The sequence below is a fragment of the Molothrus aeneus genome, chromosome 3, assembly GCF_037042795.1.
Source record: "Molothrus aeneus isolate 106 chromosome 3, BPBGC_Maene_1.0, whole genome shotgun sequence".
In the NCBI taxonomy this organism is placed as follows: Eukaryota; Metazoa; Chordata; class Aves; order Passeriformes; family Icteridae; genus Molothrus; species Molothrus aeneus.
The window spans coordinates 102,312,611-102,336,151 of record NC_089648.1 but is presented as its reverse complement, the minus strand read 5'-3'; the positions used below and the strand labels follow the sequence as shown (position 1 = coordinate 102,336,151).

Below are 23,541 nucleotides of genomic sequence, written 5' to 3'. Positions count from 1 at the left end.
TCCTGTTGTTTCTTCAGACTATCAATTAGATGATGTCTCTTGCAGCTCTTGCAGCACTTCTTGAACTTTCTGAAATACAAAGCAGCTTATTTAATCTGTCTCCAAACTTGACCTAGCTTCCTTTTCATGTTGAAGCTTTGGGAAATTCATCATGCAAATGATGGTTCTACTTAAACTACTCAGGTTGCTCATTCCAATTTAGAATATCCATCGTTTAAGAGAACAAAACCTCAGAGATCACATTCCTTAACAATTCCTAAAGACCTTGTTTTCTTGACAAAATATTTTTGGCATTTACTGAATATGTTCTGTTATTTGGGCTAGCAGAGAGTATCTATAATAAAGTACAATTGTTGTTCAAAAAGTTTGGGCAACATGGATTTGGAGGCTCAGAAAGCACCCAAAGGAGAAATACTACATGTCTTTGTTTTTATATTGCTCTCTGAGCAGTCACTTTTGGCCTCTGCTGGAGACACAATACTGGGCTACATTCACCTTCAGTCTGACCCACCACAGTCACTCTTCTGTCATCTGCAAGAGTACCAAGCTTCCTATTAAACAAGAAATCCCAATCTACCCATATATGTAGAAACTTCCATTTTTTTTTTGCCTACTGTTACTTACTAGGAAAAACATTCAAGGAGAAACCACTGCTTGAGTAGCCTTACTCACAAGCCTAGAGGGAACAGAACTACTGTAGTTTTATCTGAACAAGCTTTCAGATGGATTCATGCTGATAACAAAACACACTGATATTATTTAGAAACCTGTACCAAATTTTTTAAGAAGCTGCAAAAGAGTTTCAACAAAGAGTTGAAAGTTCTAACAGAACAACAATTTGCTCAGTTCCAGCAGATCTGGAAGTAACCAACTACAAGTGTCATCTTTTGCCACGTAAAAAGAAGGAAAGGCAAGGCTGTTGCCGAGACAGGCATTACTCTACCTATGGCTAATGCATCCACTCCAACCTGAGAGCAGCAGCAAACAAGGTTATGAGACCATTTTTAAGTAGGTGTGTACAGACACATCCATGCGTCTATACATGTCAGTTTACGAGATTAAAAATGTAATGGTGGTGTTTAGACAGCACAAGTGAAGGTCAGAGGCTGACACTAACACTTGAAACCAGAGTAAAAGTGTTAATTTGTATACTTTGTAGTGCCTTTCATTTTCCTAGATAATCCAAAGGGCATTTTTGTTTTGTGAACTGCACCTCTGATTTGTAAGACAAGATTACTCTTCCTCTCACATACATTCCTCCTAGGGAAAGGAAAAAACCCCTGTGAATTAGCAAAATTACTTTTCTTTCTCTTTCAGAAGATATACTTCTGTATCATAAACTAAAGACTGAATTTCCAAATCAAGAAAAAACACCTGGGACAGTTTTTCAACCAGGTCTCCTCAAATTCCATTAGTAGCCAGAAGATATCTCTGAACTGAAGTGTTTCCATTGTAGCTACTTCAAAGAATCTATGTTTTAAACCCTTCCTATAGCATAGGCTGGAATATAGCAAGTTGAACATATGATAAAGTAAATTCTGCAGTAAGTTGATTATTATACCAAACAAAAACACAGGGACACCCAGAATGGTGTGTTAAGTCTAACAGTGCATATTACCTACTGCTGTTTGAAAGCTGCAAGTTGCAACATGATCAAACACTGGAGATGTCAATAGAATGCTCTTCAAATACTTCATCATTTAATGTTATTAAAATAATTTCTTATTTGCATACAGAATTTCATATAGCATATTATTTACAAAAGAGCTCAATGTCATATAAAATTGTTTACATTCATTATAGGAACTTATTAATTATTCTGGCCAAATAGCAAGAAATCAAACCTATTCCTGGTACACAAACCATTTCTTAAACAAAGTTCAACAACCTGAATATTTATTGTCATTTATTCCCCACTGTCTTTTACTGTCAGCTGTTATAACCTCCCACAAAGGAAAGAGAAACAACTGCCTTTGCTTCTGCCTTATAATTCAAACTGTTCTTGCCTCATGGCTGATAAAAGATCAGCATTGGCATGAACATTGTTAAACATTACTGTCTTTTAAATATGTGTAAAATTCTATTGTTTACATCACCAAAATTACCTTAACATTTGTTACTCTGTTACTGGGGTTCCACACCTGGGCTCTTCAATTGTTGCAATTGGATGTGTTTATGATTAAGCTCACAAGAATATGTGAATTGTTGGAAAACAGAAAAATTTGAATGGATCAGAATTTGCACAGAATTTGCCCTCTTTGAGCACTACTTTTGGCAAGGATGAGTGAATGACATTTTTAGTGAAAAGAACGTTTTTCATTTCTTATTACTCAACCTCGATGTTATGCAAACCCCCTGAAATTACCTACATGAAATCAATGGGTATTACTGAAGTAACAAAAGTTAATTCAAATAGATATTTCAAATTTGAAAATTATCTTCTCTCCAAAATAAATTTAGAAGTGTATTTGCCATACAAGAATTATGGCATCAATTGTGATAGAACTCAATTTTTCACATTTTTGTACTTTCCTGAAGACAAAGTACCATTAATGTAAATATAAGGCTCACAAAAACTTGAGGGAAGAAGTATTTCTGTCTATGAAGCTTATGTAGAAAGATCATGAACTACATTATTTTCAAGAAACTCAGGATAAACAGAACACAAGTTCTCTCAAGAGCTGACAGAATGCTAATGTTTCTATCTGCTATGGGAACCGTACTAAGCACTCAACAAGTCTGCTGAATAAACACACGGCATGTACAATATGGCAAGTGTAACAGAATTTATCTGCTCCCAAAATGCCAATGCAAAAGAGTCACCTTTTCTGGATTACAGGTTTAAATGAACAGCTATTCAGACATTAGCAGAATACATCAGTAGTATCAGTGTGCTGATGTTCATGAACTTGAATGTTCATGAAACTTGTATTAGTAGCGAGTCACTTCCCTTAAGTTTATTGATATCCACTCGTACTCAAAGTGTTTTTACTGTTGCAGTCCAGTGAACAGAAACTGAAACCATTCACTAATGATACCAGAGTAAAGATGGCCTTTGATGGTGTGCTGTTAGGTATCAGAATACGTTCTAAAGCCAGCCTTTGAAATTAAGATAGACAGGTTTATATGCGATCCTTATCTCACTACAAATCCAAATCAGAGAAGTAAAACTGTCAGCCTGTGTATGGAACAAAATACACTGTTTTTTGAAGAGTAATTTCTACAGGTCTCACATGAGGATGCCAATAAAACCCCACTGGTTTTGTACCCAAAGCATCCACTACTGCGTTCTGCCACATCTACATTAATGTGTGTTAGAAGTACACTGTAGAAGTAACAAAATTCCATTTGCCACCATCACCCAGCAACTGTGTTCCCTGGCTGTGATTTGCAAATTACTAGAGGCCAAATTTAAAGTCTGTCAAGCATTTTCAGTTGTCCTTTCTGTTCAGCATAGAAGAAAATAAAGTCTAACTCTATCATGGAGGTGGATGCGCTGAGTAGCAGTTTCATTCCTCTGTTCCAGAAAATTTCCTAGGTCTGAGAACAAGATCTTTGATAGAGGTAGTGATTTCCTGAAGCTCTTTTCGAATGCTTTCTGCTCCTTCCTCCTCTTCCATGTTATCTTTTGTGTCACTGTCTCCGTGTTCAGTTTTCTTAGTCTGGCTGGTCAATTGTTTCACCACTAATCCATGGTATTTGACTATCAGCGAATACTGATCCTGAGGGCAAAAAATGAGAAGAAACCCAGGGGATGTCAATGTTACAGAAAAGGTAGACAGACCTATAATTAAAGATATAATTTTTTAAAAAGCATTCTCCCATTCTTGGTCAAAGAGCATTAGTGATACAGAAATATATTTCTAACCAAGTACTTGACAACCTAAATTTCGAGAGACATTCAAAGAGGCAAAAAACTGAAAGCATCCAAGTGCTGCAAAAACAGGACAATAAACCAGTGAAGCATGAAAGCAATGCAGTTAATAAACATCACCAGTTTCAGCAGTATAAAATAGAGAATTTCAATGTATTTGCTCTTTAAGAGGTACATCTTTTTTTAAAACTGGACTAGAAAAGTTTAAAATACAACCATGTCCTGGCTCAGAGGAAAGACGTAAAAACGTTCCATTGTAAGAATTGTAATATCTCCCAAGACAGAGCTGTCCCTATGGTTAATTCAAAGGACTAATAACACATTTTTAATTTTATAAAAAAAATTTGATGACAGATCCCTGAAGAGATTGATCTGCAATGCAGTCCAGATAAGAGCAATTGTATATTCTGCACATAAAGTAATGTTTAGGCATGAAATCAAACGGTGTCAGGTTTATGCAGCAAAAATAGTGTAAGGCACAACTTTCATGTTCTGTCATAGAAAAAAGGTAATTTCCCTTTAAAAAGCTAGAAAAGAATACCTCTGGGATCTTGCCACTTAGGAAATTAATGATCTGTGGTACTGATCTTCCTGGTGCATGAAGCATGCAGTGAGTTGAAAACTGAAATAACAATACTGATGTCAGGTGCAGAACAAGAGCTGGATCTTCTGTGACTTTGAGCTGTTCCATCAGAGCTTGTCTATGCTGAAACAGGACTTGCCTAAGGAACAAGAATATATGAAACAAAAATATGATTCTATGATTTTATCATATAGTAGTTGATCACATATGCTAAAACTTATTTAGCATCAATTAATTTTAATTTTCTCCTCTGACCATTTATTTATGTGGAATTCCAAAATGTTAATTGAAAAAAAAACCCAAAGAACTATGACTGGCATAGCTCAGATTTTGAAAGACCCCTAGGGAATTTATATTATAGAAAGGTAGTGAGCCAACAAAATTAGCTAAATGTGAATTCTCCTCTTCTCCTTCTCCCATGGATTTAGAACTGCTTGACTTGCTATTTTTCAGTTAAGCAGTTTGGAAAGAAGGACTGCCTCTTACCCACCGAGTATGACTGCTCCCATACTAACCATCCTACATTTGTTCAGCAGTATAGCCACATTTCATAGAATAAATAAAATTAAGGTACCTTTCCTTCTTTTTGTCTCCTTTTTTCACCATAACACCACAAATATCCACTGCAGAATCAAGGCACGAAAGAAAATCTTCTATACTCTATTAAAAATAATAGAAATATTTAATCTGTGTTTGCAGATTATAAAAAAGTTTAACTACTGTTCACAATTAATCACACAAAAGATGATTGTGAATACACTTGAAATAAACTACAGAAGAAAAGAGAAAGTAACATGTATTTAGTAGAAATTACCTTTGATCATCTTACAACAGTTCATGTACTTAAATACTAACCTGAACTGTAATTCATTAGTCTTGGAAATAAAATTAAAAATGAATACATGTTCTACAATTATTTACAGATATATATTTTTCTTAAGAAACACCTCAGTATGGTCTTTTGCATAAAAGAATTAATAAATAACTCTCCTTGTGCCTACACTGTCATAATCTGAACGTTTGGGGTTTCTTTAAATTATCCATAATTTTACTAGTTAAGAAATACATGGAAGAACATCAAGAACTCTGGGAACAAAATACAGAAACATCAGCCACTTTAGATTGGAGATTCTCGCTCACTTTTCACTCTTCTCACCTGCCTATGAAAGGCACACTGGATTCCATATAGCAGCAAGGAGCCAAAGGTGACTATCAGTATCAAAATGTAAGATCACCTTTTCATCTCTGAACATTCACAGATACAAAAACACACTTTCTCTCACTGCCTTACAAAAATACAAAAGATTATTTTGCCTTCAACCTTCACAGCAGCAGTGATTACATACTAAACTACGTGTGTCAGCTATTTATTAGCATTCTATCAGCAAAACAGAAAATCTGAACTTGATTTTTACCTTGCCATTCAGAGAAGTATGCAGTTTAGTTAAAGGACCTTTGGTATCTTCTGGCAGTTTACCTAAAATCTTGATTCTGCCCTGTATGGGACAAGAATGGAAATAATCTGTAATATTAATCATCTTTTTAGATGTTGGCATATTTCAAGTCAAGCAATTACTTACTGAAAAAATATCACTGATCTACTTGAGACTTAGAAAGGAGCTTTTATTTTTGTACCTCACTTGTGATTGTAGAGTAATTTTCTGTGGTCATCATTGACTCAGATGCCAAGAAGTTGAAAACCAGATTTGTAATGTCTGTACATAGAGTCTTCAATAGGTGTTTGGCAAGGTTAGTCTGAGTATCATCTGTTAAAATAAATAAGTGATTAAAGTAACTTGTTATAGTCATCTGATTCCTATGATGTTATCACAGCACCTTCCTACCTGTGGATTCTATCAACCATGAGTAGTATGAGAAAGTTATCTGGATACATGAAGATAACATCCCTCATTTGCTGTGACATTCTTATGGAATGTTGTTCAGTGAAAAATGTGAGCTTTCAGGTCTGTAAGAACATTTTAATGCATTGCTAGTATTTCAAAGATGTATCTGTAAAAGCAGTAAACAACCCTGTACAATCCTCTTGAAACAGTGCTATTGATCAAGTCAAGAGCATACAAAGGAAAATTCTGCAGGACAAGCAGTTAAATAGAAGAACAGCCATGTGACTTCAAGACTGAAATACTGAATTTGGGGGAAAAAAAGAGGCTACAGAACACATGCCCAAGAACAAGGGCTAATGGGAAATAATTCTATATATTCCAAAATACAGGAATATCAGGTAGTTTTGCTAATGTTTCCTTCTGCTAGATTTCCACAGGCAATTTTCTAGGCGAAAGCTGAATACAGCAGAGAATCTTGGAAATGTCTACAGTATTTTCCTAATGCTAACTTTTCTGTCACACCTTACAGAGCAACCCCCTGCAAAACAAATCTGACAGACTATACTCAAGCAGCAGCTACTTTCAGTATCAAACCTACGAGGTTTAAAGAGCAGCTTCTTAGAATCAGGTGGTATTCAATTTTTTCATTAGTGGCACAGCTGACAGAATAAAATGAGCATACTAATATTTTCCTTTTTTTTTTCATCTGGACAGTGAACAATTGGAAAGAATGCAAACACTTGGGAAGGAAAGACAAGAACACAGTTACCTTGACATAAGGTAACAGAATATGGATATGAAATAAAGAGAATGAATTTCAACTACTATGCAAAGCTATGCACTTCAGCATAAAGGCAGTGTTATGCATACTAAACACATCTCTAGTTTTTTCTTTCTAGATTTTCCTTTTTAAACTCTAGCTCCTGTCTGACCTTTAATGTAGATTCTGGAATAAATTTAACATCCTTCAATGAACATAATCATTTTTCAAAGTATGTATTTTGCACCTGTGAAATGCTTTGCTCCCTTTTCAAATAACCGAATGTTGTTGTACAGGTTTGAGAATTCTTCCTGCAAGTCCTTCATAGCCTGTCTTCTGTTGGCTCCAGAAGAAGATGTTGAAGATGTAAAAACGGAACGCACAACCTCCTGATAAGTTTTTGTCAAAGGTCTTAGAACAGGAAAGAAGAAAGGAGAAAACATTGAGAAAAGTGTGAAACTGTATGAGGTTTTCCAAAATACATCAGCAACAGAGAAAATGACCTCATTATGTAGTAAATGATGGGCACATGAATGCTACAGAACAGTGAGATAAACAAAAGGCCAATTATGAAAATCAGAAAAAAAAACCCCACAAGGAAATTAAAATATTAATTAAAATAGACTTAATGGCAGATGTTCTAATGTTATAGTATGTATGGTATGTAAATATATGCCAAGGTTTTCACAATCCTCAATGTGAAAGATAAAAGGATTTCCAGAAGCAATGCTATTCACAAACTTTCAGGGGCCTCTGGACAAATTTCTAAAGACGCAGTTACTGTGGCACTCCAGGTTTATTCAAGCTTGGCTATTACAGTCTTATCTCATGTTCCTTTTGCTCTGAACATACATATTCACATTCTCTCTGGTATGGAACATACTTAAAAGAAGTTATTCATCTTTGCATAGCTCAGTTTGCTAACATAACTTACTATCCAACTCTCATGGGTACCAGTGGAGACACAGATGCCAGGAAACATGATCAGGTATCAAAGGCTGTCCAGAAGATGGGACAGGTGAAACCCCAGCATGGATCCATGTAAGTGGGTGAAAATACACCTGTGAAGCTGAAAATGAGCTTGCAGGACCATGTACTGCTAAGCAGAGGCACATTCCTGTGTCAGGACAGCTTTCTAATACATAAGACGTGTAACATGGAGCTGTACAGAAAGAGACTATTGTGGTTCACATCTATCAACAAGGCCCTCTTTTCTAAGCAAGAAAAAAGACCAAAGAATAGATTCAACTGAAGTGAATCACAAATTTTCTAACTCCAGCTGAATTATTGAAATTACCTTCTTAGATGTTCAGCAATTTCTGTAATAAGCTCTTCAGGGCAATCCTGCATGCGGGTCTTTAAAACCTCCTCAATTTCCTCTTGTGACATGAAAGAGAACTCCAGCTTCTTATTCCTACCTGTAGTGGCCATAAATAACACTCACTGAGAAAACATTGCATTTAGTATTGCTACAATTACTCTGTGGCATGAGACACTGGAAAGCCTCAAATTCCAACCTCCATAGAAGAAATGCTTATCAACAATGGAAAAACCAGGATGATTATACATGACAATGGAATTTTACACATGTGAAAAACTGACAAAATCTCTCTTTTGATCACTTAGAAGTTTCTGTAATAGACAACTGAAGTAGAGTATGAGGATATGTAATTTTGGTGATGCTTTTTTTCTGCTTGGCCCATTATTTTAGAAACCATGTCACCAAGACCAAATAAAGTGCCAAAACTGAATTGAGTGTTCCTACTTGAAGGATTTCACAACGCTATTGTTTTTATTATTTTAAACTCCATTTAGTAATGGTAAGGTACACAATCATGTAACACAGTGTCCTAAACTTGAGGTTACAGTATAAAATCTGACACATGATAAATTAAATCAGACAAGGTGTTCCTGTAATAAAAGCAACTTATATGCATACAATTTAGTGCATCTGTATTTCAGTTTCACACAAAACATGAACTTTTCCCGGGTGCTGTAGAATTTTTACATATAAGCATGAGATCAGGATGATGACAGAGAACTAGAAAAGGACAAGTTCCAGATGTACCTTAAGACAGGCTTATTGTGCACATAAGTATGGAGATCAATGATATTCCTTGTTGTGCCGCAGCAGTAATGAACATACAAAGTTTATAAACAAGTGAAAAGGGAGGTTAAATCAGGTTTTAAAAGGGACCTTATTTATATTTGAATGGTTTAATCTGAGTTTACCTTGAGATCGTGGTTCAAGCTATTTATTATAATAAAGCAATACAAACAACAATAAGGGAAGAACAGAAAGCCTACACCAAAAACCAAAAGTGACTGAACACTGTTTTACTCAGTAACTGAGTAGTCCTGAAAAATAATTCTATTTATATGAGAATTACAGTACACTGTGAGAACAGTATCAAACAAAATTACTACAGTGTATTTCACACATCAAATATCATGTTTCAAAGTATTTTTCAGTCAGTATTTAAAGTCTCGATCCTACATAAAAAATGGAAGTACACATTTCTGGTTCTGCAGCAAACAAAAGAAAGAACATGGTTGCTTCATTTGCAACCATTGTTTGCTCTAAATCTAACAATGTTAGCTTTTACTTAGCAAGCCATTCCTTTTAATAGTGAAGATAGAGAACCAGGCACCAATAAGGAGCGATATTAAAACTATCAAAACATTAATTTTTACTGTATATTTTATCCCTATGAAGAAAAAAACTGTTTAATTGCTATTGTTAATTTAGGCCATTCATTTATCATGCACTATGCAGCAGGTGTTATAAAAACCAAGTGTAACATTCACCCCAAAATCTATGGCATTTCCTACATAAAATAAAAGAATGAATATAAAATGGTATTATTTCTTTGAATTAAATTTCCTTTTTAAAGACTAAGTTATGCCGTTCAGTGAACATGTAATGTCAATTTCATTTAAATACCAGATCCATAGATACAATTTTAAGTACATAGTGTTCTCATCTTCTTGACATTTTAGCTGACCCTATCTAAACAGTGTGGGAAGAACAGACATGTAGGAAAAAAACAAAGTAGTTAAACCCTGTTGAATAGATATGAATAAGTAGTGTCTAAAATAAAATTACAAACCTGTGGCAGTCCCTTGTGACTCTTCATCACTGTCAGCATCCTTTCTTCCTTTCTTCTTGGTTTTCTTGATCTTTATCTCTCTGGCATTCCCACCACCTCCTCCTCTCACGCTTCCACTGCCCTCTGGTGGGGAATTACTTGCTTAGTACACAGGAAAGTTGTAGCACTTAAAAAGTTTACAAAACCACGGTAATTTATCTATGTTACTTGTTAATGCTGCATTGAAAACCACAACCTGATTCTAAACACAACCTAGAACATATATTTCAGAATCTTAAGGCCATAAGTTTCATTCTTAAGAAAAAAAGCAACTGAAGCAAAGCTTTGTTTACCCTAATGTCATTAATAAACACAAACACTAATATCAAATGCACATATAATAAAGTAAGAAAAAATATAAAAAGAGCAGTATCTTGCTTCAGCTAAAAACAGATGAGATACCAGGGTCCATAATATAATGGGGGATCTCTATCGGCTGAAAACAGCACCTCAGTAAGCATTCAGCATTTTTAATCAATGATACTAAATAACTGAGCTTATAAAAACTATGTTAGATAATGTAACTTTGTTAATTTTCAGAGAAAGAATCCTACACTACAAGCACTTACCCAAAATATTACTGGAAGCACACATTCAATTAACTCGATCACTTGATCTTTTTCGACTTTTCCTAGATGACTACAGAGTAATGGGATGTTGCAGCTCTGACACACATAACAAATTACTTTGTCCAGAAGTCCTGCATCAATGTATGCAACTGCAGACAGAATCTCAACTTGCTATACAGTCCCTCTCCACAAGGCAAGCTGTTCTGCTCTTTCTTCCCTTTTTCACAGCCTCTTCTGTTATTTTTTCACTTGGAAGAAACTTAAAACTCCATGGTGCTAGACATATATACACTATGCCTTGAGAAAGTGGGGGTTTTTTCCATTTAAATATGGTCTCAGTTTCAAGTAACTACATGATGTAACTACTATTTTTTGAGAAAAGGAAACACAAAGACATGGTGCTCTTACTTAAAAAGCTAACTGCATCTGTTACATGTCATAGATGGATTTTTAAGCATCACTCTGCAGGAACAGCCAAAAAAACAGTGCTTTTCACAAACTTATTTGAAATGTGACTGTGTTACAGTAATTACATTACATAAAAACTGCTATGTTGGGGTGTTTTTAGGTAATGCACATAACAGTCCATGATAAAACATTTCAGGGTAGTGCTTGCTGATGGTGCAGCATGTTACCTGTGGGTATGAATTTGTCTAGACACATGGTACAGGCTCAGTAGAGTCTCACTCCTCAAGGGGCTGGAAACTGAAGTCATTCTATTATGACAGCTCAATTAAAGATCCAAGCTTCTCTACCTTAGCTATGGCCTAGAAAAATCTGCCATCTCTTGTGTCAAGAATAAGTTTAATTTCCATGTCAACTCAGGCCTACTCATGCTCTTTTTTTAAGATCAGAATGTTCTATTTTGCAGAGGAGTATATTGAATCAGGCCAGATGCTGATACCAGTGCTCTAATTCTCTTACTTTCAGAAGCACAATAACACTCTGCAAGTGAGTTCAACATAGATTGCTCAGCTGTGTTGCAACAGCACAAGAATCACACAAAGTTTTTGGGACTAACAGTCTTCAGACTGAATACTGGTTTAAAAAGCAGAAAGATTTCAAAGGGTTAAAGCCACATATATTCATTCTTCCTTCAACTGAAATCTATTCCAAACAGTCACCACACAAATGGAGTAAGGTTTGGGATTAATTTAATCCAGAATATACCTCAAAGTAAACTGTCTAAATCCCCAAGTAACTGTTACATGTGCAAAACCAGAAAATTCCATGGCATGGTTTTCTCAGAAAAGATGACAAGTATTCCTCAAAAAAAAAAATCCCAAAAACTCATTCTAAATTTAGACAAAGTTATTTTGGAATTAGCATCCAAAGACTAATAATAAGAAACATATTAATTTTCCTGGACCCTTGAAAAATGGAGATTAAAATTTTATCTATTCTGTGTAATAAAACATAGTACAGAGGTCCATGAGCTAATACTGCTTTTATTCAGTCTTGTGTGATCATACTGTATAAAATAATAAATGAAGCAAGGATTCCTTGCTTCTAAAAACAGTTAGTTGTGTTGAACTAACTCAAGAGTCCTTTATAGTACTTCCTCTGCATTTCTAAGTCTGAAATTAATTCTCGTGGTCATAGCTGAGATGTATGCATATCCACAGTATAATGGTAAGCAGCTGGATTATTTCTTAAATATCTTAAGCAACAGACTGGAAGCATTTAATGGACTAAAAAATATACTAACTTTATATTTGAGTATTTAAGAGATAAAACAAATTAGGTTTGTTTCTTTTTTCTTAAGCTGAATATTGATATCTTACCTGCTGCTTTCTTTCTTCTTTCATCCTTTTTGTCTTTTTTATTAGCATATGAGTTCTCTAAAGAAGAAGCCTGTTTTAAATCCTCTTCAGTGATTAAATTAACAGGGTTGTTTTTAATTTCCTAAAATGAAGAACATGCACATCATAGCAAAAAGATACAGCAATGGAAGAAACATTTAAGCCAGCTGGCACAAATCAAACATCACATTTTCCAAGTGCAACACAAGACTGGACTTCCTGAGCGCACCAGAATATAAATTACACCCATTAAATATAGAAACCTGTTGTTCATTTGTCTTGCTTCTTCTCTAGTTGCATTTCAGATGAGATGTACAGAAATTGCAACAGTGACTGGAAAGTCCCATAAGCTTTACTCCAACACTCCATGCTCACTCTATCTTGACCAACAAAAAACCTACTGTACCTTTTCTGCTTTCTGTTGCATCAGATCAGAAAAGAGGTCAGCACAGCTGCTTAGAAATTTCTCACTGACTGCAATGGTGTCACTGAAGACTAAACCTGAAGAGCTTTTGTTTAAAGATCTCATCACTTGCTGGAGCAAAATCCCAACATCTTCTACTGACAATGAGCTGGGCAGAAGGGTCTAGGGTAAAGGAAATTAAAATACAACAGCCTTGTAAGTGGATAAACAGAATAGACACAGGCCTTTTGACACCTACTAACTATTTAGAAAGCATTGCACTTTTCAAATTAAGCTACTAATTTAAGACTACACACTATTTTAAATCTTCTAACATGGCAAACCCACATTGCTCTAGAAATATGTGTTACCTCTGGGCAAATGCATGGCAACTTCTTCAAAACGAAGCTCAACTGCTACAAAGCAACACCAAACACACAACAGCAGCAGCATCACTTAAGAGCAACAAAGGTAGTGCTGTAAGGCTTAAAATTAGGACTTAGGACAAAGTGGCTAAGATCCCTCTGCTCACCAAAAGTGTTGTAAGCATTTAGTTTAGACATTTTCTCAAAAAAAAAAAAAAAGCCTAGCAGAATATATTGCTCTCTAGTAGAGAAATACACTAGTTTTGAAATGAAAGTTAGTCTTACATATCTATAAACTGAATGCAAGTATGTCCTTCCCCTGTTTTTGTTCAGATCAAATCAAAGGCAAATAATGCCCTTTTACTTGTCATTTTAATTAGACTGAATTTTCTTCTTTGACAACATTGAATTTCATTACACATAAATGTAGTTTCAATAAAGTGTCATTTGACACAAAAATAAGAAAAAATAAATAAATCCAAGAGCAATTGAAAGGATTGCTTACTGCTACATCTATCCAGTTTCCAGAGCTGATGGCTTCTTCCACAGAGGCTTCAACTTGATCCACAATCTCTTGACCAACACAAGCTGCTCTCAGAAATAAGAGTTGTGTAGACTTGTATCTTTTTTTAATGTAGCCTGCTGGGTCAGGGATGCCAAGTCTATACAATGCATCAAATTCTATAAAACAGATATATGTCTGTTAAAATTTAGTGCCTTCATATACATACAAGATCTTATGGGATGACTTTATTTTGAAAGCAAGAAATGAAGTGTTACACATATTTTTTACACAAGTAAATGCAGCCATTAGCTAATGCTGACCTAAAACTTAGTTCAGTACAAGCTACATCTAAATGTTGCTAATGGAAGTATGAAGATTAAATCATGGATGTGACTTTGATCTGAGTTTAGAAAATTGTTTTTTTTCTGATTCTTATACCATTAAGTTTATATTTGCAGTTGTATCTTTCCAAAGTATTCTAATATATAATGAACAATATTTACAATACATACAGTGTCCAAGTGTTTTGCTTTCAACTATTTAGCAGTTTATACTTAAGAGGTGGAGAAAACATTCAAAGACTGACAGACACTCCATCAGTCAAGCAGTATTACAGAAACAGTTAATACTATCATTTTAAGTTAGGGTGAACCTTTTCAATCTGCAAGAATAACTGCTACTTTGGGCCTGACCATTTGGGACCATAAGGGGACATTCCTCTCTTTATTCAGATCCACATTCTCCCACAGCTTGTGGTGTTTCAAAACACCATCATCCAGCATCACTCAGCTGGAAGTTAGATACAGTTGTCTGGATTCAAATCAGGACACTAGTGCTACTCACTGCAGTTCTACAAATATTTTGGAAAAAAGTTCTTCCTGAGCACTGCATGCTTGGACTATTAGCAGCCAAAGTTTGGTTGTAATCTGGACATCTGGCCTGAAACTCCAGCCACGATGATCTGAAAAGTCTACAATGAGCAGGCTAATCAATGTCTTCAGAGCAGTAACAAAACCAGCATTTGTAATTGTTTGTGAGAAATAGTTACTGTTTACCAGTATGGTCCCCTCTGCTGAAATACAGTTCATTGTGATAAAGTAACACACATCATTATGAGCAAGATGGTCTTTGAGCAAAGGAGTATCAGCCACTGCATTGGTTTACACTTCTCCTTGTGAGGCTTCACCCTAAGCACTAGCTATATTAAGGTAAGACCAATTACCTACACTAGTTTTAGAAAGCTATTTTATCTGTAAGAGTATAGATAATTACCTAAGTAACCATTCTGCTTGAAAAAGGAATCCACCCATTTGTTCTGTGTTCTGGAATAGATGTCTGGAACAAACACAGCCTTATCCTGTCTCCCACCAACCACGGTGCCTTTCAGACGACCAGCATTAACAAGTTCTTCTAGCAAAGCTACAAGAGGAAAATAAATTAAGAGATGTTTCCTAAGTTAGTATATCCATTAATCAAAAGATAGTAATTATTTTCCCTGGTTTGTTTCTCCTTTTTTTCCACCAATTAGTTTGTGCTTGTTCTTGTGAAACATTGCCAAGCTCTATCAATTATTTTTAACACTTATGAGAATTTCTTCACAAAAGCTCTGGAAATCAGACAATGTTTCTAAAGAGTGAGCCACAATGGCAGGATCAAAATGGTTTTTATTGAATAGGTACCTGGGCACTTTTAGCTTTTAATTTAAAAAATGCAGACATAGAAGAATCTTTCTCTGGCCAGAAGAGTAAAATATAATAGCATTTTAATAGTAATTTTTCTTTGAATTCACTGCTTGCACATTAACCAAAATGGAAAAAAAATCTGAATGCAGAAAATTACATGAAAAGTCATTACCTAAACTGCATAACACAGTGGCCAATAATAACCTCTTGAGAATACTGCTAACAAAAAGCATATTGGTAACTGGTAGTACCGAAGTACTAAGCACTTCTCAATGCTAAATAAGATTCTCTAAATCCATTTAAATTGCATAGGAATATCTGATTTGCCTCCTATGATCTGCTTCTGCCTTTCTGTAATACAAGAGATATATTTTAAAAAATCAGTGACATCAGCTGTTAACTCTGCTGATTTCCAGAGCTTTGCCAGATGGCTTTTTTCTAATACTCAGTTTATATTCATTTCTATTTCATTAAAAGATGTGTTTTACTCTGGAACAAAACATTAAATGGTATCACATGGCAAGACTTCTTCTGCATTAAATAGAAGCAGCAATCAACACTTCAACATGCTTAGTACAGCACACAGAGGTTTAGCTCACTTATGCATTAAAGTTTACCTGAAAGCCCAGTTCCAGAAGAAACAGTGCATAGCAAATCATGATAGTTTTTGTCAGATATGCCCATAGTGTAGATAAGCTTCTATAAGCTAGCAGCTATTGAACACAACCGCCACTAGCAAAGCTGAACAATACTTACACTGAAAAAATGCAGCAGAAAGAGAAACTGATTTAAACAAGATATAGCTTTATGTAATTTAAGACAAGAGCCAGAAATCATGTTCTGCCATGGTTCAGTTACATCGAATAAAATGGAACTTTTAAGACCAATTCTGGAAATAAATTTAGTTTTTTGTCCTTCCTAATATTTTAGTTGCCCTAGAAAATAGCGTCAAGCTGTCTGTTCCACTTAAGCAATTGTCAGATAATACAGAATGGTTCTCTGTTTGCAATTTCAACTTCTTTTTATTCAAAGTTTTTAAGAAAAATAATTAGACTTTCCTAGAACTCCACAGAATTGGTTGAAAAATCTATTCATGAAGGAAAAGAAAAAAAATCTATTCTTTATGGAAAGAAGATGTCCGAAGAAAAGAAGTCAAATGAAGACATCAATTAAATTCTGTATTTTATCAAGTGCCAGTTCTAAACCTCCAGGGCAGAGGAGGTGCTCTCAGTGATTTCACAGACCATTGCTGCAATTATGTCTAGACAGTATTTTGTTTTAAAACAAAACTGTAGAACTACCATGAATTCTCATTTATTTTTAAAGGTGACCAAATAGTTTGCAGTGCCCTAGTGCATCATCAGTCTGACAAAGATGTTAAGTGTCCCTCCATGCCAGTCCTACACCAATAACATAATGCCCAGGAATGAATAACATCTGTTACTTCATTTTGCTTTCTAATTAGTGTCTTAACCTGAAGAGTTTCTCATTTCTAAAACTACTTTTTATTTTAACTTTATGAGGGCTTAAAATTAATAGCAGCCTATCTATGTGAAAGAACCAAAGAATAATATTTATCCTGTTTAAACTCAAGTATTGATTAAATAATAGCTGTTTGTAAATAATACAAATATTACACTGAACTTACATTTTTATTCTGGAAGAGATAGAAAACTGATGACCACTATTAAACACACGTCTAACAGCGACAGACATAAAAAGCTAAAAAGTAACATCATTAAAAGGTATTTTTCAAGTCTGCAACATTTGTGAAATAGAAATGGTATCTCAGCAAATGGACACAATAAAATCTGGCAGCAAATAAAAAGATAAAAAGCTCTTTGAAACTTAGAAACTGCAGAGGTAATGAGAGAAAGTAAAAAAAAAACTAAAGAAAAGAATGAAGAAAGTCACTAAAAAAACCCCATGGAAATACTAGAAGAATGTATTGTGATGCTCAGTGGTGTCAGGAAAATACCAGAACTTCAAATCCAATTAACACTGTACATCATCAAAACATGATGATGTACTTGAGGACTTATCTGAAATAGACTGTAACCAAACACTGAAATTTGCTGGGTATTGAAACATTATTATAATGCAATTTCACAGATTTTCCCTTTAATCTATGAAAACTTGGATGGCACATAAAAAAAGACAGAAATTTTAAATTGATCATGTGAAAGTAGACTGTTTATATGATTTTAAGTGCTAGGATTTTAATTTTTATAGAATAAGCTTGTGGTGGAGAACAACAGGATAAACAGAGAGATACTACAGTGGAGCTGAAGTGAACAATGCCCTGAAGGCAAAAATACCCAATCAAGAGAAGCATTAAGGTTCAGGAGAAGAGATAGAAAACCATTGAAAGATTTTAGAAGACCAGTAGCACTTGGTCAGCCAGCACAGAAGACTAATGATGCTTGAAGCAGCATTTTTGAGAGATTGGGGAGGGCACACAAAGTGACAAACAAGTAGAGCCTAAAGATTTCAGTAGCTGAATAGGGGATCTTTATGCATTTATACTTAGAAAAGGAAAATAAAAGCAAACAGTTTAAGGATATGTTTTATCTCTCAGCATATAAAGTCATTCAACTAAGAGTACAACAAAAGCTTAGCCTCCATTATCACAGAAAAAAGTCAGTAAATAAAATCCTGAGCAATTAATGCTATTTGGCTACATAAAATCTGTCCCCTTTTGTGTGCTTCACTGATAAAACTGCTAGTAGCTAAGGGCAAATAATGAAAGAGATGAATAAATAAGTACTGTACTTCTTGCATCATTCTGTCCCCAGAGGCATCTCGTCAACAAATGTTTTCATTGCTCTGGATATGGAGAACATCCCTTCAGTGATGGATAGCACAAAGGGTTTAATACTTTCTACACTAAAGAGAAACACATTGTTCTGTATTTCAGAATTAAGTCTATGTGCTAAAACGCTTCTTTGAAAGCACACTTTTAATAATGAAGAATGGATTTCCTAACAAAGACACAAAATATTCTGAATGAAACTCACAGTAAAGTAAATGTTCTTGAAATCCATACCGAGTGATCAAGCTACTTACAGGTGTAGGCCTTGGGAAAAAAAAAAGAAAAACAAAATATAAATTAATTATATGCAACTGATGTGGAGAATCCAGAAATAAGAAAGGTTGTTATAGATGAACACAGCCTCCGGGTACTACACTGATGTTTAAAATAGCTTACAAGGCTTTAATTCTGAATTACTGTGAAGTTATAACACAAAAGCCATGATAATTATTGCAAGGAAACTTCTGCTTTGTTAAGTTTTCCTCTTCCTACAAAGTGGCATAAAAATTTGATTTAATATGAAAAACTTATCTATAATCATATGTAGTGTCCAACTAAGCAGCAGTGGAGTGACAAGAGAACAGATATTCTACAAAGTAATAAAAGAACTACAGAGTAACAATTTCTTCAGCCAAAACACTAATATATGTTGTATAGTGTATATAACAATATAACAGTATATTGTTATATACAGTATAACAATACTTCCCTTGTTTTCCAAAAGTGAGTCCCTATTTCTAACAAGTGAGTCTAATGTAACTGAGAACTGGTCCCAGGAATTTTACTACACTTAGGGGAATCTACCCATAGGTCCTTTTTCTTTTTCAACCACAAGTGAATCTGGACCATAAAGACTTACAGCAAAAATATTTTAATATGTGGTTGCAGCATTGCAATTTACCGAGTAATCGCGGTGAAGAGCCCACGAATGCGTGCTCGATGGCGGGACACGAAGGCTTCCGTAAAAATCACCCCACGGTTTTCCTGGTCTAGTTGTCCATGAATAATTCTGCCCAAACGCCTGGATAATGCCTGTAAATAGAAAAATTAAGCTTTTCTAAGCATGCCTTCTTCCATCAGATATATGGGTATCCAATGACAGAAAACTTTGCAGAAAACAGAAGAATGGTTTGCAGATGCACCATGAAAACGAAGATTTAACCTTTGTATTAATTTTGTACAAAATGGTGACTTAAAGCCATGGATATTGCAAAGATAAAGAAAGAAGGTGGTCACAACCAATCCTGCCTTTGCCAGGTTGATGGCTTTCATCACCTGTAACAGGAAGTCTCCTGGAAGGTCATATGCCTTGCAGAGTTCTGATATTGTCACCTGGCCAGTTTCCTGTAGTTTATCATTTATTTCTTCTGCTAATTGATCCAGATAACTCCTTTAGTAAAAACGAGAAAAAGAAAAGACAACATATTAGGTGTGACATTCAAAGTCAACCTCAAGATCACATACTGAATAACTGACCTCTTTTGATACACCTCTTTCTGTTACATCTTTGCAAAAATAAACTGAAAGTTATTTTAAATAAATAAAGCAGAACAGTGTAAGGGAAAAGGTGTGGGTTTTTTTTAAAGCCTGCTAAGCAGGTAGCTAGTAGTAAGATGGGGCATTTATCTACTTGTATGAAAATTTCAAGCAAGAGAAAGAGGAAAACAATGTCAATGAAAATTGGAAAACAGCTTAAGTAAGTAAGACAGGTCTTAGATATTTCAAGAGAGCCAGGTACTTCATATTCTTTGACAAGAACAGATCCTGAAGCTCAATCAATAAAAAGGACAGCCCCATAAGAGTATTACTTCAGTGGTAATCAGGGAAGCCATGAAATAACTAGCTCAAACATCTTAGGCTTCTGAGGTTAAACAAGAGGTAGGAGGTTTGTCAATAGTTGAGGCAGACAGCAAAGCCAGAGACAAATGAGATCTGGCTGCTGTGCACAAAGACACTGGGTAAGAAATGAAACCTCTTAAAGGCAGGACACTGAACAAAGACGTTCAGTAGGGCCTTTACACCGTGGATTCACTGGATGCTTTGCTGAGATAGGTCTCACCTGCCAAGAGTAGCACTGATCACCACCAAGCAGCTCTAAGATCAGCCAAGAAAAATGGATTTAACTTCAGAAACAACAAAGGTTGGACACTAAGTTTTAGTCTGCATTTTAAAAAATAAGCACAGTATGAATTATACATATTGCTCCTGAAGGTACTCACTCATTTATAAGCTGTCCGAGTACAAGCTGAATACCTTTTTCAGATTTAACAATGTCATTAGCTCTGTTTTCAATGTGCAGAAGGTCCACATTTATCACCTAAAAAAAACCCCCTCTTATCAGAACTTTAAATTGAAAATCATTCTCAAACATTGAGATATTAGTTACACATTCCTATATCTTGAGGAAAGCTGCTCTTATTTTTTATACTATTGCATACAAACACAGTTTTGAATACAGTTTTGGAATAAAGCAGCAATCCTTTAGAGAAAAAACCTCTCTCTGCAACTGCTACAGGGTTAAAAGAAACCTATATAATAAAAAAATACCAGAAAGCAGTAAGACAAAATAGGAAACTGGCTTTTAGAAAGATTTTCTGTTTCCAAGTAATTTTGCTCAAGCCTGAAGGAAAAATTAGCCACAGAGGAAGACTACTGCAGGACAAAGATTAGTGGAGACACAAAGAATAATGAAGGAAGAGGACAGATTCAAAGAGGCATGCAAAGTTAATTATGCAGGCTCCTGCAGCTTTAAATTTAAATGGGTAACATATTTCTTTTCTGTCTGCCCTCCTTAGTTTACAAAGAAAGAGTTCATAAAGAAAAAGTGTATTTATCAGTAGTGATTTCAGAAGTCCTAGATGATCACTAAGCAGAGAGGTTTCAATAAAGCAATAAATGGACAGATTAAGTAATCTGCAGTACCCTGACATGAGCTACCAGCTCTTCATAAAATTTGTTCTGTTTTAAAAAACTAACTTAGCTGGAGTACAACTAATGAACTCCATATTCACATTATACATGGTGAAGAAAATAAAGAAGTATAAAGTTTTTATTACGAAAGTTACCTGTTGTAAGTCAACAATGTTAACTCGACCTTCAAGAAAAGATAAAACACACTTTTAGTACATGAAACATATTTGAATAGGTTTAGAATAAAGTACAGATCATTGTGCACAAAAGATTTAATTACTTTTTCTGTAGACCAATTAAACCAGTCCATGAGTGCCCAGAGATTGTTAAAACTTTCTACCTTTACATGATGCTACTAACAAAAAACCCAGCAAATTTTAATTCAGTCCAAGCTGTCTCACTGGTATGATACACCATGGCAAAACACAAACTGAGGCAAACCTGTGGAAACAGTGAGAAAATGGCTAACCTGTATGGACATAATAAGAAATTAATTTCTCTGAACATATGACTCTGTGAAATTCACCCTTAAGAACAACTCAAAGTACAATACACTGCCTGCTCATTAAAGCCATCAACAAAAAGCTATCTGAACTTCCTTATATATCTAAGTCATATCTTTCAATGCAAGTGGCTCTTCACATTGGTAAAATAAAAGAACTTCTCAATGAAAATTTACAAATATTATTATTACCAATGGTGTGAAAGGAGAATAAATTTGAAATTCCAAGACAGGGCCAAAGATCCTGGCCAGCTACCAACTGTATTAAAACATCGAATTTCCTTCAAAAGGATTTTTATAGAACTTTTATGTCAGAAATTCCACATGGGTGAAAATAAACCAAATAGCCTATCTTGATATGCTTATCTAAGAGCCTGACACAGATCTGAAGTGAAAATAAAAGAGCAGTAGGAGAATTAATGTGTAGATGAAGCAAACTAACTTTTTCTGAAAGATTAAGAGTACTGAAAACTTTCAAAATCTTTCTGTAGCCTTCAAAATTAACTTCCAAATTCAAAGGAAGAAGGAAAGTGCCACACTTACCACCAGAAACATGGAGCTCATCGTGGATCTCCTTACTAATCTGCGCTGGAGTGACATACTCCTTGCCATCAAGTGTGTGCACTACTTCCAGCTGCTTTTCTGCTATCAGCTTTGTGACAATTTCTATACAGTTCCGTTCTGACAATCTATCAGAAGCAGAAGGAGTCAGCAGTTATTCTACGCAAGTACTTGCTAAAATTACCTTTAAAGTTTCAAACACACTACACATGGGAAGTACAATGAAGATTGCTTGCAGTTCTTTGCGAATGTACTTTTTCAGACTAAGAAATTAATGTCTGTATCCTGCTTATCACCCACCAAATCATCCATATGGTTTCACTTGAGCAGGCCATCTCTCCAAAACTTTTACTCTCCTCCTGAACAGCTATGAGAACCGTCAGCTATGAGAACCCACCTGCTGGTGAATTTAGGAACACCTGTAATTAAAGAATTCGCGTCTATGACACTTCTGTGCAGTTTTATTTTACTTTCGCGCATTTCGGATTTATTTTTCTTTAAGAAAAACAAGTTCTGGGCAACGGCCTCAAGTAGTCAAGCAGATAGAAGGGAGAAACCGAGCACTGAAGCCGTGATGATTTTGAGCAACTCCAACTTAGCAGTGATAACACACTCAGTCGCTTCCCTGGGCCTGCCCGTACTCTGGAGTCCCTGAAAGGACGCGGGGCTCCAGCACTGACACAGGGAACGGCAGAGGGGCCGTGCTGGGCCGGGCCCCGCGGGGTGCCCGGACCGGGGGCCGCGGAGGAAGGGGCGGCCGGCGCGGGGAAGGGGCGCGGGGAAGGGGCGCGGCAGGCGGTGCGGGCGCCGCCCTGCTCACCTGTGGGCTACCTCGGCGAACTGCGCCCGCTGGAAATCAGCCGCCAGCTGCCGGATCTCCTCCCAGGCCGCCGCCATGGCGCAGCGACACGTCAGCCGCGGCCGGGCGGCGGCGCGCAGCGAGCGGGGCCGGCCTCCGTCCGCAGCGCCGCCCCGCGGCACGGAGGCGCCCCTGCGCGGGCTGGGTCATTGAAAACGGAACAAAAGCCAACCACGGGAAAAGGAGCAAAAAGCGATTTCCGCAGTCGGGGTTGGTTTTAGCAGCGGGGTCCCGGCGGGGCGGGCACGGCAGTAGCTGTGCTGTGCTGCCCGCGACGGCCCGAAAGCGGTCGCTCCGTTCGGGGCTATCGCAGCGGGGCCTTTGTTGTGAGCCCAGCTCTCAGCGTGAAGCGCGCTAGGAG

The 23,541-nt window shown here is 36.1% G+C and overlaps 1 protein-coding gene across 1 annotated transcript; it reads right to left on the bottom strand.

Annotated features, from left to right (window-relative positions):
• Positions 1 to 1,678: 1,678 nt before the first annotated feature.
• Positions 1,679 to 23,232, bottom strand: UFL1 (UFM1 specific ligase 1). The gene is made up of 19 exons (XM_066545925.1): positions 23,142 to 23,232; positions 22,304 to 22,449; positions 21,414 to 21,442; positions 20,568 to 20,665; positions 19,624 to 19,738; positions 19,250 to 19,380; positions 18,554 to 18,612; positions 15,127 to 15,273; positions 13,855 to 14,030; positions 12,988 to 13,167; positions 12,564 to 12,684; positions 10,172 to 10,294; positions 8,359 to 8,479; positions 7,309 to 7,472; positions 6,093 to 6,223; positions 5,873 to 5,953; positions 5,032 to 5,117; positions 4,416 to 4,596; positions 1,679 to 3,722 (listed from the first exon to the last, which is right to left on the bottom strand). Exons 1-19 carry the CDS (start codon positions 23,216 to 23,218, stop codon positions 3,510 to 3,512), a joined length of 2,379 nt encoding a protein of 792 aa, XP_066402022.1. The 5' UTR covers positions 23,219 to 23,232; the 3' UTR covers positions 1,679 to 3,509.
• Positions 23,233 to 23,541: the final 309 nt, after the last annotated feature.

Excerpts from the sequence above, each read along its gene's own strand:
- UFL1 (XM_066545925.1), bottom strand. The coding sequence starts at position 23,218 with ATGGCGGCGGCCTGGGAGGAGATCCGGCAGCTGGCGGCTGATTTCCAG. Across the intron at positions 20,666-21,413 it reads ACATTGTTGACTTACAACAG|GTGATAAATGTGGACCTTCT; the intron begins GTAACTTTCGTA and ends GGTTTTTTTTAG. Across the intron at positions 10,295-12,563 it reads AAGAAGAAAGAAAGCAGCAG|AGGGCAGTGGAAGCGTGAGA; the intron begins GTAAGATATCAA and ends ATTCCCCACCAG.